The 14,636-nt window shown below is 36.5% G+C and overlaps 1 protein-coding gene across 2 annotated transcripts in view; it reads right to left on the bottom strand.

Moving 5' to 3' along the window:
- Nucleotides 1-14,636, bottom strand: part of PDK3 (pyruvate dehydrogenase kinase 3) — a 63,191-nt gene that overhangs the window by 12,516 nt on the left and 36,039 nt on the right. The window contains exons 4-7 of one of the 2 annotated variants that reach the window (XM_074905673.1): nt 8,685-8,869; nt 6,554-6,643; nt 2,827-2,904; nt 626-702 (exon numbers count right to left, since the gene is read on the bottom strand). In XM_074905673.1, coding sequence (XP_074761774.1) covers nt 626-702; nt 2,827-2,904; nt 6,554-6,643; nt 8,685-8,869 — 430 coding nt within the window. Of the gene's footprint in view, nt 1-625; nt 703-2,820; nt 2,905-6,553; nt 6,644-8,684; nt 8,870-14,636 lie in introns of both variants that reach the window. The other variant, XM_074905684.1, reaches the window with a different exon arrangement.

Raw genomic sequence — 14,636 nt, forward strand, 5'->3', positions numbered from 1 at the left:
GGGGAAGATTTAAATGAACATACTTGACAAATGCCAGAAATCAAGCCCAAAATACCGTTATTTAGGAAAAACTTCTCTGACCAAATGCATTTTTTCCCCTGAATTTCTAGTGTTCAATTGCACCACCTAGAGATCACTCATCTTATTCAAAAGCATACAATAGCTCTCATGTTCTGTTTTCACTGTTCTTCCAATTATTCAGAAAACACAAATAAAACCTAAACAAAGCATGTCATTTACACTTTTCAAAGACATATGAGCTGTTTTCACAATAAAAAAAAGGACACTGATCCTAACCAGTCATCAAATATTCAAAAAAGAAACAAATTTATGAAAACTGGAAGGTAATGTATAGATCATCACTGCAAAATAGACGATCACAAGTGTTTTAAGTTAATGAGCTGCAAAAGCACAACAGAAGTGGGAAAACACAGAAATTTTAAGTACACGTGTGTAAGAGGGCTGTAAGCCTAGCTTTTAACAGTTTCAAACCCTTTTCACTTGAGAATAACCTTAAGAAAGGAAAACTGAAATAACATTTAAGAGCTGTAACTGAAAAGAATCTCAATTTCAACAGTAAAGTAAGTTCACAAAATCCTTCCAAATATTAACGAGTGCAACTTACCTTGAATAATTCAAATAACATATGAAACAAATGAGAAGGTACATAGACTACTTGAATAGGCTTGTTTGGAGCTTTAGCTAAAAGAAAAAGAAAAAAATTTATTCAAAGCAGTATTTTGTAGCATTTCTATTTACAGGAACAACATGAAGCTGTAGCAAAGACAAGTATGTAAGCATGTTCTAATTTTCCAAGTGCAGATTAGCTCCATCAAGTAAAAACATAAATTTCAGTTACTGCTATCACCTGAAATAATGCATTTTAATTATGATTTTCAAAGACATCTATGTCAGCAGACTTTGTTTAGATATGAAACTTCACTAAGCAGTGGTTCGCTTTGTACTGACAACATATGTTAATTAAGAGGACTTCCCCACTTAAGTGGGAAACTTTCTTAACACACACAATATTTAAACATAATACTTACTGCACAAAAGGATTCTTAAACTAAAAAAAAATTCACTGTTTAAATATTCTAAAAACAACTACATATTTTCCGTTAATTAAAACATATAAAATGTGAAGTATTCATACAAATTTTCAAAACCTATTTCAAAGAGTATCACTGTTTTCTTACTACAAATCATAACTGGATTGTTTGTCCACTGTTGTCCTGTTATTGTTGTTTCAGCAGGTGTGTGGCTTGGCACAGCTCTGAATGCTAGAGTGCTAACTGATTTAGCAGGAAATAATACAGCTGCATGTAATACATTCCAGGACATTTTTGGTGCTGAAGATGCAGTCATCCCTGAACATTCAGATATCTACTGGCTTTAAATTATACAGTCACAGCTTGTCAGACCCAGTAGCAGTTCAGACTGAAGAAATATCTTTAAATGCCTGCTTGATAAATTGCAGGAAGATACAAACATCAAAACAGAATGTGACTGAAGCCAACTTCATCCTTTTTGGCACTGAGGGCCGATAATAATACCAGCTATTACTTTAAGAGACAAAGTAGTGAAAACTCCTGGGAAGAGGAGAAGACCAAAATGATGCTCCACATAGTTGGATGCAAGACAACCTGCTGTTTTATTATATTAATTTTGTCAGAGTCCATACTCCAATTCTCTTATTCATCACCAAAACCAAGTCAGACTGATTCATACTCATCTGAGGCAGAGTACACATAGAAAACATGTTGTTGCTGTTGTTCTTGTGAGGTAATTTGCAAAGTTACTTTCCTTGTGTTGATAATAAGATAGTTTAAAGTAAACAAGTAATTCTTTACTCACTTTTTTTTACAAGATCCAGCAACTTGTTTTCTCTACTGTTGGATCTTTTTACTTAGGCCTTCAAATTAATTTTGCATTCATTCCTCTACTGCAGCACTCAGTACTTTTAGCTCTAAAATAACTGGTTTGGAAGGAGGAAGGTTGGGTCCTTTGGTTTTGGGAGAGGGGGCTGGTAGTAATGCATCAGTGTTGACAATATCACTTTGTGTACAGAAATATTTCTACAATATTAAATTGTACTTTGAGCAATGTACATTCCCATATATCAGTCTTTCCATTTTGAGTGTTACCTATTTCTGAGACTTCTGCAATTCTTCTGCTGAAGTTTGGAAACATCACAGTCAGAAATTTTGGACAGCTGTCCAAAGATAAGAGAGGATAACTCAAAAATACTTATTTAACTTTAAAAAGTCTACCTTTTGTCAATAGAAATTATGAACAAAAATCAGTCAATACACTGACAAGGACCGTCTCATCAATTTCACAGCATCCAATTTTCATCTTTGCAATCAACTTGAAACACATTTTCATGTGAGAAGTTTATGATGGGGCTTAAAGCATAGACTATGTAAAACAATTTCTAACTCTGCCATCTTACAGAGAAGAGCTCACCACTGGTGCAGAGATTGACAGTGGAATTTACAAGCATACTTCAAAATGAAACAAATAATTAAAAGATTAGTTAGAAGGCAGGCGTGTTTCCTTCCCAGCTATGAGGATTCTTGAACACTTTATTTCCTTAAAGTGATAGTGAATTCAGCAGATAGCACTCTGCATTCAGCACCAAGAAGTAAAAGTGTCATGATGATAAACTATAATTCAGATGCTCACGTAGATACATAATAAAAGTAATTCTGCATACAGGACTGCAGAGTTCAAAATAACTTACAATTAACAAAACTAGAAATCACAGATATTAGAAGTGCTTTTTCTTACATACATCACAAATTAAATTAATTTCACAATTACCATTGAATTCTTCAACTTCCAGATCAGGTGCCACCAGATAGTACTGTTCACATAACATCTTAGCTGTTTCATAAGCATCTACAAAACAACAGAAGAACACTGATTTATCAAAATCATCTAGAGATGTCTAGCAAAGTTCATCCTGTATGTGAAAGACTACAAGCAGAACACTCATTTTCGTAACTAGTTTACAAGTGTGAAACTGGTATCCATTCTAATTCCTTTTTCTCTGTATACTTCTAGTCCATTTGTCAAGAAAGGGCAAATTCTGTTTCAAGCTCTACAAACAAAAGCACATTACTAGAGACAAGCTATTTTTCATCTTTGTTCAGGCCCTGAAAACCAGAAGGATATAATCTTAGGCTGACCATAATATCTAGTTATTTCTCATGTCCCAATCACAATTTAACACTTGTTCTTTCCATCTCAAATAAAAAAGGATGACATTGCAACCATAAATTCAGTTTTTCCAAACACAACACTGTTTACGACATTTGTTTTTCAAGGTCTTTTGGGGGAAAGCTGGAATCTTCAAGATTCATCATTCTTTCCTACTGAACAAACAAAACAGAAGACTCTCCCCATAATGCAAATCAGGCTTTATGTACTGTCAAAATACAGCAAGAAAGTTTAACTCATCTTTTATTTGAAAGATTTCTTAGGGATTCTAAATATTCACTGACACCTCATTTACAAAAATATTTTAGAAACAAGCAGCAAGTGTTAGCTTAAAGAGAAACCACAAATTCAAAGATGTTCTAACTACATTGTTTAAGCTGCCTTAATGAAAGTGGCTTCCTTGTAATCAGTATGGGTTAAGAACAAGCACATGAACAGATGAACAGTTCTACAGAGAAAGAAATTTTCTAAGACACCGTAACAATTGCATTTGACCTCACCTTACATGTACCTTCTTCCTCCTGTCCAAAGTGACACTACAAAAGAAAAGTCCCTGCCAAGACTCAGAGCTATGTGACAAGCACAAAGAAAGTAAAATCACTAGTCCCCAGAAAGGGATGGTGACCTATAGTTGTTCTCCTTCAAGATGTCTACAAAAATAACCTATAATGTGTCCTGTTATCTGAAAAAAAATTCTTTCCTTTGCTCTGACGTCTGCAAGGCTGGACATACCACACAAGGCTGACACAAATACTGCTTGAGGTCTAGTAAAATGGAGCTAATCAACACCAGAAAGGTTCTTGATCAAGTCCCAGGAATTTCTTTCAAAATCAGCTATCTGGTAGGCATCTTTTGTGTCAAGACGGTCAGCTCCAAAAAATTTCTAAAAGGTTCCCATCACTCACAGAATAAAACATGTCCTAGTGAAAAGATCAAAATCCCATTAATATCCAAGCTGTACAGAGCACCTCAGCCTAGAATATGCATAACTTAGGGAAAAAAGATGCAGGAATACCTACACTTAGACAATATTCTAAGGTCATCTCAAAACTTCTGATGGCCTTGGGAGTAATCCTGTGCTTTAGAAAAAAGGGTCATAAGCACAGCCACAATCTTGACTCGGTCATCAAAAGTTGAAGATAGCAATGTAGCTAGTATGACCATAAGGCATCAAGATGGAGAATACGTTAGCACTTTTCAAGGTGTTTCCCTATCATAGAAGTGAAAATTAGATATGGATTCAGGGGCAGGAGATGGATTCTGGGGCAGGAGATGGATTCTTATTGCAGAGAAAATCTTCAAGGACTCTAAAAAGCAGATCAATAACTATATGGGAATAAGCCAAAAGCCCTCAAATACACAGATGTGGAGAAGACAGAGGCACGACAAGTCTTGAGAGAACAAAGAGGCTCTGAATAAATCCATTTAGCTTCTCTAAATTTAATGTAGAACTCTCATTTATTTTCAAGTAGCAGCCACCTTAGCATACCCTTGAGATGAACAGGAAGGCACTATCGCTACATGATCCAGTAAAACACCCAGCCAGCCCCAAGCAAAACTCTGTCAAACAGAGTCTGAGTGCAGTCTTACATTTTACCTTCCTCTAAAAGCCAACCCTTTAGCAGCATCCTAAGGCTGTAAAAAAGACTGCAAAGTTCAAAGCACACTTCGTGTCATGGCTGGAGGTAAGTAACAACAAGAGTGAAGGATCTATCAGTATATCTAAAATCCCAGCACCAGGAACAAGCCTGGATTTGCTGTCAGCTCAAAAATCTTATTGTAGGACAGTGAGTGAGATACAGAGACTGGCACTTACAGACACAACACTTGGTGGAGCTGCTTGAAGAAGTGGCTATTTAAATAATTTCTTCAGTGTTTGAAGGGCATATAGAGTTGTAGCTGCCACATACAGTGCCAAAATCAACATCTTATCTGACAGATTGCTCAGAATGCTGCCTGTGAACCAGAACATTTTGGAGCCAGCACAGTGTACAGAATGTAAATAAACCCCTCACCAACTCTACAAGGAAATGGCCTCAATCACCTTGACTCTAGACAGGCTCTGTCTTTAAGGACATCTTTTTTCTTTGAAAGACAACACTGGATACTGTTTACAATGCCCTCAATTTTGTTAGTGATTATTTCTTCAGATATGGAAAATCTTAGCTATTCATTTGAAAGCTGGACTGAGCACCTTCTGACACTATGCACTCCTCTGTCCAAGGCAGGAACTATGAATTTTATTATCAAAATAGCTGCTATTAGCTATTAGAAGGAGTATCTAAATAAACAACATGACTGTAACATATACAATGTTGATGTCAAAGTGGAGTAAGATCAATCAAAAGAGAAGCAAGCTGCTGAGAAAAGGCTGCTGCCTTAGAGCCAAAAAGAGCTAGAAGCCAGGAAGCCTTCATACCAGTAAAAAGCATCTACATTACAAAGCAAGCTCTCATGCAGGTCAAAGTCTGACATAAGAAAGGTTTCCCTCTTACTTCACCAAAGGATGAGAGAAAGTGAAGAGGATAAACACATTTTTCCCCTCTTGCAGCTGCACAAACAGCACTGAAGGATAGAGGGTGGAATTCACTCCTACAGCAAGGCCTGTATTTGTAAATAGATACACCCAGAGCATGAACCTTCAGTAAACAAGTTCTTAAAGCAGACAGCACTGCCTCATGCCTATTTACTAACATTCACAACATTAAGCAAACAGGATTTATTAAGCAAACAAGATTTCTAACTAGACTGTGCCAGATCATGCAGGTACAACCATCGTGTCTTCAATACATGACAATACATATACATCTTCTAAAACAGAATAGGCTGTGATATGATCAGATGCAGGTAGTAATGAGGAGTTTCACTGGAGTATCTGTACACCTAAGGACATTTTACTGAAAGGCCTAACTAAACAAATTAGAAAATTTCACTTCCTCTCAATTTTCTTCAGTACCAGCATCAGATAAAAAAACAGTACATGAGAACCGGCTTCTAAGTATTTTAGGAAAGACAACATATAAAGTTTAAAAAAACCACTTAGATAATTTGATGTTTAAAAGAACAGATTAAAGTTATTAAAAAATTAAATCGTTCCTTGGTTCTGGTAGCATACCAAAAGTTTCTCCATTCTCAATAATGAAGACATTAGATAGTGTTAATAAGCACATGGCCTTGTTGTGAGCAACTGCAGAACTTCCATTTCTTCTTTTTTATTTTATTGGAGGAATTTAAATCACCTTCAGCCTCTTGTATCTCAATAACATATTTACGTATATTTTAAGTTGTGGGGGTTTTCTAATCAACAAAAATATTAACTTCATCTTACCTTTAACCACCTCTGCCACATTACAATTAGGATCAATACTTCCAATATGTTTGGGATGAGCAGGATTAATATCTCCACCAAAAAGAAGAGCTAAAAGGAAAAAGAAATGGCAGTAAATTCTCTATTACACTTGAGGCAGCCCAGAAAGTTTAAATCTGATGGTTTCTGAATAGTGCATAACTTCTTAAAAAGGTACTCTAGCAAATTGCCAGAATCCTTGTTTAGGCAGACTTTTTTATCCCCCTCCTAACTTTTTTATAGCTAGGACTAGTTAAAACAAACAGTAGTGTATGAGGATTAAGGTGATAACCTACAAAGCGGACTATCAAAAATCAGACAAAACTATAATGTAAAATGCTTCATTCGTACCATTATATCAGAACAGAAGCACTCACAACAACAAAAATGTTACAGTGAAAAGGACATAAAAGACAACATTAAAAGCCTTTGACACTCACCTAAACTGCAATTTCACAGCAGGCACAGAGGTCTCACTCAACTATCTCCCTGACTCTCAGAGGTATGGTCCCCACTCCCTCCTTTACCCAAGGTGGTGAGTGCCAGATCCTTCACTGAGAGTTTAGCTTGCACAGAAGTAGAAAAGTTTTGCACTTTTTTGCAGAAGTGATTTTCTGCTATTTTATCGAGTTAACTCTGATATGAAACAGAGATAAGCAAAAGACAAGATCTGACAGGTTTCCCTATTCTGGTCGTGGTGATCTAATACACTGCCACACTGCACCTTGCAGAACTGCACTGTCAGAAACAGTCTGTCAATGTATGAAACAGAACGCAACAGAAATGTATTCTACATAAAACTACATAAAAACCTGTTTCTGTATTCTGCTTTCCCATTGTTTTTTTCACAAGTGTTCAAGATTAATATTTGCCAACACAAATGGATGACTAAAATGGCTTAGCGTAGAGAATTTGTACAAGGTTAACTAAACTTCAAGCATCTACAAGCAGTTTTACGTTTCAACCAGTTAAATATGAGTGTCCATAGGAAAAGCCATTGCAGTTCAATAAAGTAAGTTTAATATTTTGGAACTAGCACAAATTATGCTAGCACTTGGCCCAAGAATTCTATTAGGACAACTTTTTTACTGATTGCTAGAACTCTTCTATGGAAGTCTTTTAACTTAACTTGGTTTTATGTCTGTCATTTGTCTGACCATGTTCAAGTACAGAATAAGCTGCACATTTATATCATTTTGTATGCTTTGCCACATTAAAGTTATTTGTACACACAGAGCAAGGCATTTGTTAGTCACATAAAAGGTTACTGGAAAGACGCACAACTTGTAGTAAATACACTATAGTACTCCGGCATCTGCATTATCTGTAACATCCTACAATTTCTAGCAGCTCATAAAAGCAGAATATTGCACAAAGAATGAAGCTCTAGAGTTCAAAGGCAGAAGATACACCAAAAGTGACCACAAGACTGTCCTTTATACAGATCACTTTCTGCATGGCTGCACATACTAGTTAATAGGAGCTGTGCAAGTAACTCATTTCACTCTAATACGAATATTAAAAAGTAAGTTTTAGTAACAACAAATGAAACAGAACCTAGTGACAAAAGATGACTAATTCTAGCATTTATTTATAAATAGGCAATAGGAAGTAGAGGGAGACAAATTAAACCCAATTAGAAATACTCAACTTCTTTAGAAGGCAAGTTAGATAACTAGCTGAAAAAACAATAAAAATACATATAGTGCATAACCTATTAAAAATTTATGGCATCCTTGCATTTAATTATTAAATAAATGTTAGCACTACAAACTACGTTGAGAGATTTGAGAGCAGAAAGATACAGGTACTCTACTACTATTTAAAAATATTTCACATATCACTATGCAAGCTGTCTGTGCCAATGACATTAAAAAGTGACAGCCATGCTGACAGAGCCTGACAGTTCTAAAAGAAAGCATACTGGTGTTTTGGATTAAATTCTGATAACTGTGAAGCCCCAGATTAACCAGTTGCCAGTATATCTTTTATCATAATAAATCATAATAGCACAGAATATTAGGAATTAGTCATAAGTATTAAAAAAACCAAAACAAATCAAAACCAAAACAAAGCTATGGAGTTCTCAAAGATGAAAAAAGCAATTACTTACTGTGTTGGTTAATGAGCATACGGAAAGAGATGCGGTTGGTGTAGAATCTATCTAGAAAATATTGGATGTTACTGCTAACAAATGGATCAAAGCCATATTTTTCCTTGTATTCAATCACCCCTTGAGCCATGGTTGGAACCACATCGTTGTGCCTGTTCCTGACTTTAATTAAAACATCTAAAAAGCTAGAGGAAACAAAATTAGAAATAGATTGTTACAAGTGTAATTAAACTCAATCTCTCACTTCTATTTTCAACTCCCCACAACATAGCCTTATTATCTGTTTACTATCCCTCCCAGCCAACAAAAAAAAAAAATTATCAGAGGGAGAAGATAAAAACATAGCAGTACATAAACAAACCTATTTAAAGAGAAATATTTGGTCAACCTATCACTCACGAGATCCGTGAAGTAATTAGGGCCTCAAATTATGTATTCCTCCCCAAAACATTCCTTTAAATTAAATCTCTTCATCATTAATAGAAGACATAAGATTTTATTTTATTGTAATCATATGCACCATGGTAACTCCCATTATCTGCAACCAACAGTATCTGGGAGATTTGAAAGGAAACACAGGATGAACAACTTAACTGCCCTTCATAATTTTCTGAGAAGTCTTACAATTCATACTTTCTTCCCAACACCTCAACCCGTGCAGTGTAACCTTACCTGGATCTGTTCTGGTAAGTTTAAATATCAGGATAGGTAATTACTATCAGTGTGGCTTCTGTTCAGTTTCTTGTTACACCGCTGGATGGCAGAGCGCATACAACAGTGCTCTGCCAGGCTCTTTGTGGTAGTTCGGGAGGCTTTAGGATATCACTTCCATTGCTTTTAACAAGCGCCTCTTAACAAGAACGCACTTACTGTGAAACAGCTTGGAGGACTTTTGTTTTTCCTGCCAAGACAGCTCAACACCAATGATCTTCAAAGTGCTCATCCTTTTTTTCACCCCACATGCAAACTCACACATATTTGAAATAGTAATTATTAATAGCTTTCTAAAGCCTAGATGTCAAAAACCAGTACCACTCAGCTCTGCTACATTCTCTAATATTAAATGACTATTAACACCACAATGATTACATGATCTTGTTTTTAAAAAAGCACACAGTGAAAAGCAGGTTTCAAAAGAAAGCACAGCTGGGAAACTCATGCTATGCCTATAGCTGCAATTCTGCAGATCCATTTAAAAAAAAGGGTTTATAATGAACACTGAAAAGAAATGTTGTGGGGTTTTTTTAATTGCAAGTAGAATATACACCAGCTAAGGGAGAAATCATAGAATAGTTTGGGTAGGAAGGGACCTTTAAAGGTCATCTAGTCCAATCATCCTGCAATGAGCATTAAGACCACCAAAAGTAAAAAAGACTACTAGTTAGTCACCACATTAAAGCAGAGGCTTCCATCCTTTTCATAATCACTTAGGCAAGACAATTGTTTGACAGTACACCATACCATTCTTAACAAGTGAAACACTTAAAATTATTTCTCCCACCCTATACTGCCAGCTCCAAAGGCATGTGGGATTTATTCTTTAATAGTTTTTCCATCATCCTCAGTCTAACCACCAGTTTTTGAGTATGTGTTAACAGTTCAGTAGTCTTTCAACACTGTTTTGTTGCATAGAAAAGGGGAAGTTTTAACTGCCTAATTCCCCAATCTAAATACTATCACAGTATAGAATGACTGTTCTCTTGTCATCTTGCTGACTGGACGACTTAAAATATTTTAATGCTTAAAAGGTTTGTAGACTCTTTTTATGTTTATTAAGTCTTGATTGTGTGTGATCTGTAATCACTGAACTCCGATGTTAGTTTTCAAGACCAGACCAGTGCCTGGCGGTACTTACGCTGCTTCTCTGTTTCAGAGCAACAGGACACTAGCTAAAAACAGAGCTGAGAGGCAACACTTAAAATTGTATCTGAAAGAAAACTGACAACATTCTCTACCAACTACTATTCACTGATAGCTTTACTATTTGTTTTTAAATATCTCCACCATCCACAATATATACAACATGATGCCTACGTGCTCCATGAGGGCAAACTGTTCACTGACATCCCACTACCAAAGTGCTTAAATGCACAGTGCACTCCGAAGGACAAAGGGCTAGGAGGTTTATCTGCTACAGACCAGCAACTCACAGCCCAAGCTTAGTGTGCAAATGCAAACAAAGGAGTTCATTATTGCAGTGATATGACCAACCTCCCATTCAGTCTTCAAAGATAACTGAGTTCACTCAAGTGTTTCCACTAAACAGATGCTTTTAAAGGACCAAACATATTTCAGAGCAGCCGGGCAGGAATCAACCTAATTTCCTTAATTTTACCACTCACCCACCCCACACACCCCTGAAAGACACAAAGCTTTTACTGTAATCAAACTGGGAGACCATAACAAGGAATTTTAAAAATGCTCATGGGAATCACTGGAGAGGGGGAATACTCCAGAATAGCTCTGAAATTTTTTTTTTAGCATTGACTGTTTTGTTTTCAAAATTCAGTGTATTGTATTTTCACAGAATCACAACAAATAATGCAGTTCGTTTGACAGATGAAAAGTTATTAATATGAAGTGATTTTAGCTGAGTAAGCTTCAGTGGCTTCTGTATGAACATAAGACTACTTGACACATTACCATTGCTATTAAATAAATTGGGCCTATAGATTTCTGCAAACACAATGTCACAACACGAGTTATTATTTAACTCCCTAATGACTATATATATTATTCTGTTTTGATCTATCATCACAGTGCAAGAAAAGAAGTAATAAGAAAGTCAATATAAAGGCAAAGGGAATTTTTTTCTATGTCTCTTATGGAAAGTATTATCTGAAAAATTAGAGACAAGTGATGAGTAGACTGAAAAAATCCTTTTGAATGTAACAGACATGCAATGGGGTTTATTTGATTTGCTGCTCTTTTTTAAAGATGTGCTAGCTGGTAGCTGAGACTCACTAGCAAGACAAGTACAAGCTCACACTCTGAAATTCTCTATCAGAAAGTATAGCTACTTTAGAAGTGCAAAACCAACTGAAGTAACATTTCATATTACTTGACAGTAACAAAGTAGAACCTTCTTAATCAAATCTACTCCAATATTTACTTATTTCAAATAGCTAACAGAATCACTATTTTAATCTCAGTGCTGCAGAAAGGGAAGTTACTTCTTGTTTACTGAGTTTCTTGTGTGTGTGTTATCTCTAGACATACTGGCAGCTTATTACTTCAGTTGCTCTCAGTTCCAGGACACTCCCTCACACACCCTCCCACAGGAGTGCCACGAAGGAAAATAATCAGTAAAGAAACTCACAGGTACAGAGAGGACAGAGTAAGTGTTCTTTGAAAGTACATGCAAACAGCACATTTTACAAACCCTTCAATTTTTGAAAAATAACTTCTGCCTCCCTGTGTTTATCTGGATGCATACTGACACTGTGGGAAATTTCCAACACTTCTGCCAGCTTACACCCTCTACCAAGCACAGACACCTTGTCTTAACACTGCTGCAATCACACTGAGAGAACTGTGGAAAGACTTCTACCTGATTGCTCTGCAGCTTGAGGAAAGATATTTGTGTTCCCAAAAATGCAAAAATAACCTGACCTCTTTGGCGTATGCCCATCCTACTAACAGTGTCAGTGATGTGGCTATGTTAGAGTACGTCTTCCCAAAGTCTGCTAACCAATGTAACGTATCGAATGTAACGAAGAAACTGAAGCACCTCTGAACCTCCTCATCGCAGAAATGCTGAGACAAAAAAAATCCCTCTAAAGGATTTTGCTCAACGTTCATAGAAAGGTAACACTCATGAACATACATCTGTCCTCAAATTCATACACTAAGAGCAGAGATAAATTGGGGCACTCAAAAACATTAGCTTTAGTCTAGTCTCTGTGCTTACTCCTAACCACTCACCCTCTCTATTGAGTTGGCACTGCTGTCTGTCTTTGCAGGCCACATAGTGTAACAGTTCAGGGACCACAGGGTAGAAAGTGGCTACTTCATCACCAGATTAATTTCCCAATTCACTTCACTGCATGGCTTCATAGACGGCTGTGCCAGTACATGGATAACATCTACAATCCTGTGACACTGACATGTAAAATGGTTCCTTCAGAAAGTCCCAATTCTGAGAATACCATGGCAGGTTCCCCAGACAAGCTGAGATCTAACACAAATAGTCAGGGGACAGTTACGTTCAACTGATCAAGTCATTCCACCATTTTAGAAAGCATTCATTGAAGAACTACTGCCAACACCGATACAGCACACCTGTGGATACTGAACCTCTTTAAAACATCATTTTAGATCCCCTTCTCTCCTGTGCTGTTATCTTGATTAGCCATAACAGAAACTGAAGTCCACACCAGTTGACAAAGACCACCAAGGCACTCATTCAATTTCCAAAAATCAACTGCTCTTCATGGTTTTTGAGTGCTTGAGTTGGATACCACATTTAGTTCCAAACAAAAGCTGCTGGGGAGGTACTGGGGCAGAAGTACTTCCATCCAGGCAAGTCTCACATTTTGTGATATTAAGCAAGCTAAAGGAAGAAGAGATGGGGGCCATCATGAAACGTGTAAGTCATGTGATACCACACAGGGCACTAACAAGGCTGAGCACTATGATGACCAAAGGATGCGAGACTAGGTCTTCTGTAATATGAAGTATATAATATGTAATATCAGTATGTGCACTTCTACAGTGTGTTCAATGCAAGAACAAGACAGCTGAGAGGAACCAAGAGATGAAGCATGCTCCAACCCCTCTTCATATGCTACTATATGCAAGGTACTCAGAGATACACTAAAGATACCGCTAGGACAAGAAAAGCTCTGGTTCAAAGGACCAGGTGTACGTTTTATAGTGAACTTCCACATGTCTTTCTCTAAGCAAACCAATCTGGTTGAAGAAAGGTACTACTTCTATTCATGCATCTCTAAAGACACTACCCACATAGTCCCAGATAATGGCTCAAATTCCGTATTAAATGATATATGCAATTACAGAAGAACAGAAGAGTGTTATGGAAACATAAATTTACTCAGATATGTGGTTTTTTTCCACTGAAAAGTGGAAAAAGTTCATTAACTACTGGAGTTCCTGGTATTTCTCCTCTGTCCATGAGGCATAAAAGTAGGATAGGGCTAGATAGCAGCAACATGGACTACTGGTACAGTAGTTGAGAAATTTGTTAGATTTATCTGTGGGTTATTACAAGATAAAATAGCTAATTACACCTCAATTCTAACCTTCACAAAGTTAGGAAGAGATGACATGTGAAGAGCAGGAAAATAAATCTGACTTTCTAATCTTAGGTAGCCTACCTGTCAAGAAAAAATTTGCTCTTTAATCAAGTAACACATCTTACATCTCTTTTCACAAGCCAAACTCAGTATAAAAGATTACTCTTACTGGCAAAGTCCCTAACTGGACTTCACCTCAGTAGGTAACAAAAAATTTCCCAACATCCTTATTTACAGATAATACAATAATTGCAAGATTCCAAAAGATTTTAACAGTTATGCTAAATGAGTAAATATCTGGTTCAGCAAGTATTTGGTGTATCATATTAATATAGAGCATCTCAAACAATATTTCTAATGGCCATGAAACAGTATCAAGAATGCATGTTATACATATGGCAGAATTAAATAATTCATTTGACAATCATGAACAGACTCTAAAAACAGATCTCCAAGAAAACTTAATGTTCATAAACCTTTTGAAAAGTGTATATACTGTGATTTATGTTGAACTTCTGAAGTTCATAAAAAGCTGAAATTCTGTTGCCTAAATACAGAACATTAAAGTACCAGAAGCTACATAACCACCTTGCCCCCACCTGAACATCTATGACATTATAGGCTTAATAGGACCCATATTACACTTGCCAGACTCGCTTAGATGAGTAGGACATCTTATGCCATCTCAAAAAGCAAC

This window comes from Athene noctua, chromosome 1 (assembly GCF_965140245.1).
Source record: "Athene noctua chromosome 1, bAthNoc1.hap1.1, whole genome shotgun sequence".
Classification (NCBI taxonomy): Eukaryota; Metazoa; Chordata; class Aves; order Strigiformes; family Strigidae; genus Athene; species Athene noctua.